The sequence below is a fragment of the Phragmites australis genome, chromosome 5, assembly GCF_958298935.1.
Source record: "Phragmites australis chromosome 5, lpPhrAust1.1, whole genome shotgun sequence".
Classification (NCBI taxonomy): Eukaryota; Viridiplantae; Streptophyta; class Magnoliopsida; order Poales; family Poaceae; genus Phragmites; species Phragmites australis.
The window spans coordinates 28694367-28698415 of record NC_084925.1 but is presented as its reverse complement, the minus strand read 5'-3'; the positions used below and the strand labels follow the sequence as shown (position 1 = coordinate 28698415).

Here is a 4049-nt window from a genome sequence, read left to right as displayed (position 1 = left end):
AAGCTTGTTTGGCTCCTTTCTATCAGTTGGAGTCCAAATGCCGGGTGACGCGCTAAAGACCAGCGTTGGAGAACTCAAAGATCAAGAAAGCAAAGAGACTCCATAGTATGGTTGCTCGTGAACTAGAAAAACATGCCAGGAGAGCAAGTAGCTCGGCAGTGTGGATAGCAAGGGTTCTTTCATGTATCGAGCACTTGATGATCAAAGATTGCAACTCTGCACTATTCCTTCATGTAGCAAGGCTTCAGATAGCCTCTGTTTGTCGGGAAAAAAAAATGCCAGGTGAGTCGCAGAAAAACAAATACAGGATTGCCTCGCTATCTGAAGTATGGCCGGCAATTTTGGATTGGAGTTGCTAAAAATAAGCATGGGAGGATCAAGCCGTCAATTAGTGCTCTTCCTAATCTTTAGTTTCCATAATAATTCGATTATAGAGTAAATAATTTAGCAGTTTGCCATGTACTGCTTACCATGCAAGGTCATGGTAAGCGCGTTTGGATGTGTCCATGTCCATGGCCCGGCCCCCATATATCACCACTCTCCAAAGCCACAGTTTAACAGGCCAAAGACAGAAGCCAAAGGATAGACGAGGACCAAGGGGCGAGATCGTGAGAGAGTAGAGGATGTGGGGCGCGCCATGCAACGTCGACCCGGGCCGCCACGGCGTCCGCCTGCGGTGGCGCGGGCTCGGGCGCCGGCGCCGGAGGCTCTCGGTCGCCCGGCTCGGCGGTGGCAAGGGCGGCAGGGGCGGCCGCGGGCTCCTGCGGCGGTGGCTGGCGGTGCGGTGGCTCCGGCGCGCGGTGCGCAGGCTGGCCGCGATCTACATGGCGGCGTTGGCGGGCCCGCCCGCGCCGCCCGGCGCGTCGGCGTCGACGTGCCCACCGTGGATCGGCTTGGAGCCGTGCTTCGCCACACCATTCATGGCCAGCTCCAGGCCGTGCTGGTGAGGCCCCGGCCAACGCCGCCGTCGTCGAAGGCTTTCCAGGCTGCGCCGGCGGCGGCGGCGGCGTCGCTCGGTCCCACCGCAGCGAAAGTACAAGGGTTCTCCTGTACAGGCATCAAGACGTGCGGCCTTGGTGCAACAACCAGTCAATAATAGACTCAACGAGCTCTGGTGACAGCCATGGCTTTTTCGACATCATCTGCATGCATACAAGACTCCTTTCTTAGTTCTTAATTAAATAATCCTCTTCTTCTTCTCTCCTTTTAAAAGAAAAGGGATGAAAATATAGTAAGAAAAGGGCTGCTTCTCTCCTTTTGTGTTAGAAGGAAAGAAAAATGTTAAGAACAACTAATTTCTGTTCTGGCCATCGGCGATCTGTGGATTGATTAGCTCCTTCTCTGTTTCTTGTATCCAAGTATTGCGTGCCCGTATACCATGGATCTCAAATTCAGGCGTTCATCGGTATGGGGTAAAAAATTAACCGAATATATATGTGAGGAGGAAGAAAGAGGACAACAAGAGGGCCTTGTCGTCAGTAAAACCGAATTTACCTGAAGCGATCGACACGCGTCAAATCAAAAGATGCTGTGACGTCAAAAGAAATACGGCGACGCAAAGTAAACAAAATTAATCACCGGTCCTTTGAGCATAGCATAACAGTTGAGGTACTGCAACGTCTATGTCAGCCTCTTTTATATCTACTTCCGTGCAACGCCGATCTATTGAAAAATGCTAAGAAGATAGCAAATCGTCCAAAGAAAAAAAATGCTAGGAATGCCGCAGTGAATTCTGTAAAACGTCAGCTTCTCGAAGAGCAGTGGCAAATGTCAGGACAAGAACGCGTAAACTGCATTGTCTTAAGCAGCATTCATGCGCTGGAAAATATGCGTCCATCTAACATGCTATCGGCACGGGTTTCGAGCTTCAGATAAACTGGTTGCTGCGACAACAAGGAAGCCAGTGCACCTCATCAGGAACTTCTTAGATACAATTTTTTTTCCTAGTTGTTAACGGTACGATCATTTATCACCAAAAAAAAATTCTATCTTAGATAAGATATATATAAAATATGGGATTTGATCCCTATAGATAGGGTGTTATGGACGGAATATATACAGTAGGAGAAGAGCAAAAGGGTGCTAGCAGATAAGTTAGCTTAGTCGGTTTCAAATTAATGAGTCGGTTTAGGATTAGGATTTGTAGGTAAGTTGGATTAGGATAGCAGAGTTACTTCGGTTGGAAATGATAAAGTTTAGCAAGTTGAATTTAGTTAGAAGAAGAGATAAGAGTTGTAATTAGATTGGACTCGAGATCGAGTCTGTTTAGAACTCTCAAGTCTTAGTAGGATTAGGTTCACCCTAGCTCTATATATTCGGAGCAGCCATCCCTTCAGGGAATTAAGTAATAAATTAATCTAGTTTATCATCCGTATTCTCTGATATATTATCCTCTTGCCGTTACTTCTACTCCTCACCTCCCTGTTGTTTGGTTATCATTGCAACCTAACGCCTCCAGGCGCTCATCATCCTCCATCACAGGCAAAAAGCAGCCAAGGAGAGACTAGCCACCTCCCATAGCTATCCAATCAGATCATTGTAGCATGGCCATGACAACTTGGTATCAGAAACCATAGTTTCCAGCACTGATTAGGAGCAATTCAAGGCGTCCCTTACTGCTCAGGAAGATATTCTACGCACGGAGTACTAGGAGGGGTTCTTAGCCATCAATAGCGCCCTAGCTGGCAAGAATTAGTAGCTCGGCCTCTTAGGTGATATCCAGAACTCCATGTCCTCCCTCACGCATGTAATGACCAGCCTTATGAGTCATGTAACTGTAGTGGAGAAGGCTACCAGCATAGATTAAACTCCGATCACGCGTGATTCTATCTCATCGGTTGTTGATATCTCCAAACAGGATCAGTAGTAGCCCCCTCCACAACTGATGTTGCCCCCTTTGGGTGGTAGCGGCATCCTGCACACTCACGATAGTACCCCCTGTACCACCACCCTCCCCCAACCACATCTGTCTAGCAGTGTCGACCCACACAAGATCGACAACAGGCTAGACATGGGCGGCAGCAGCTGAGGGGTTGTGCCCCACTTCTTCAAATTGGAATTTCTGTGCTTCGATGGCAAAGAAGACCCCCTACCATGGCTGAACAGATAAGAACAATTTTTTTGCGGGTAGAAGACGGAAGAACAACACAAGGTATGGTTGGCTTCATACCATATGGATGGCAATACACACCGTTGGTACTTCATCTGGAACACAGCCGTGGCGAGCCACCCTAGGACAAGTTTAAGGTCCTCTGCAACACTCGGATTGGACCGCCCATCCGCAACAACCCGTTAGGCGAACTTCATCATCTTCGGCAAATAGGCACGGTGGAGGATTGTCGAAGCCGATTCTTGGTGTTGCTTAGCTGGGCCAACCCCATGACTGAGCTCTAGGAGAAGCAACTCCATGTGGACATTGAGCTTCAAGACCCGCGCGATCTGGAGGAGGCTATGAGCCTAGCACGCACATATGAGAAGAAGATGACATGTCTGACATGTTCGACAGCAACCATGCCATCTAACGCGCCATCTGACATGTCCGTAAACCGCTAAGTTCAGCATCTCATGCTGCTGGAGATGGCCGACTGCTGACGTCAAAGGCTTTGCTTTTACTGTGATGACAAATTTGCTCCTTATCATCGATGTGCCCACCTATTTTCATCAAATACGATGACATGACGGCTGACACCTATGACTGGGGTGCTGAGGATGGCTGAGCTGTGTTTCAGCTCAAGGACGAGCTATTTTCGAAAGAGGGAAGAGATGTTATGTATGGAATACATACAACAAAAGAAGGGCAAAAGGGGGTGCTAACAGATAAGTTAGTTAGTCAGTTTCAAATTAATGAGTCAATTTAGGATTAGGATTTGTAGGTCAGTTGGATTAGAATAGCATAGTTAGTTTGGTTGGAGAAGATAAAGTTTAGCAGTCGGATTAGATATGTTAGCAGTAGCTAAATTTGGTTAGGAGAAGAGATAAGAGTTGTAATCAGGTTGGACTTGAGACAGAGTTTGTTTAGGACTTGAGTTTTAGTAGGATTAGGTTCGGCC

General features: G+C 47.7%; 1 protein-coding gene across 1 annotated transcript; it reads left to right on the top strand.

Moving 5' to 3' along the window:
* Nucleotides 1-586: 586 nt before the first annotated feature.
* Nucleotides 587-1414, top strand: LOC133917553 (uncharacterized). Its single transcript, XM_062361434.1, has one exon. The coding sequence runs from the start codon at nucleotides 624-626 to the stop codon at nucleotides 945-947; it is 324 nt and encodes a 107-aa protein (XP_062217418.1). The 5' UTR covers nucleotides 587-623; the 3' UTR covers nucleotides 948-1414.
* The last annotated feature ends 2635 nt before the right edge of the window (nucleotides 1415-4049 follow it).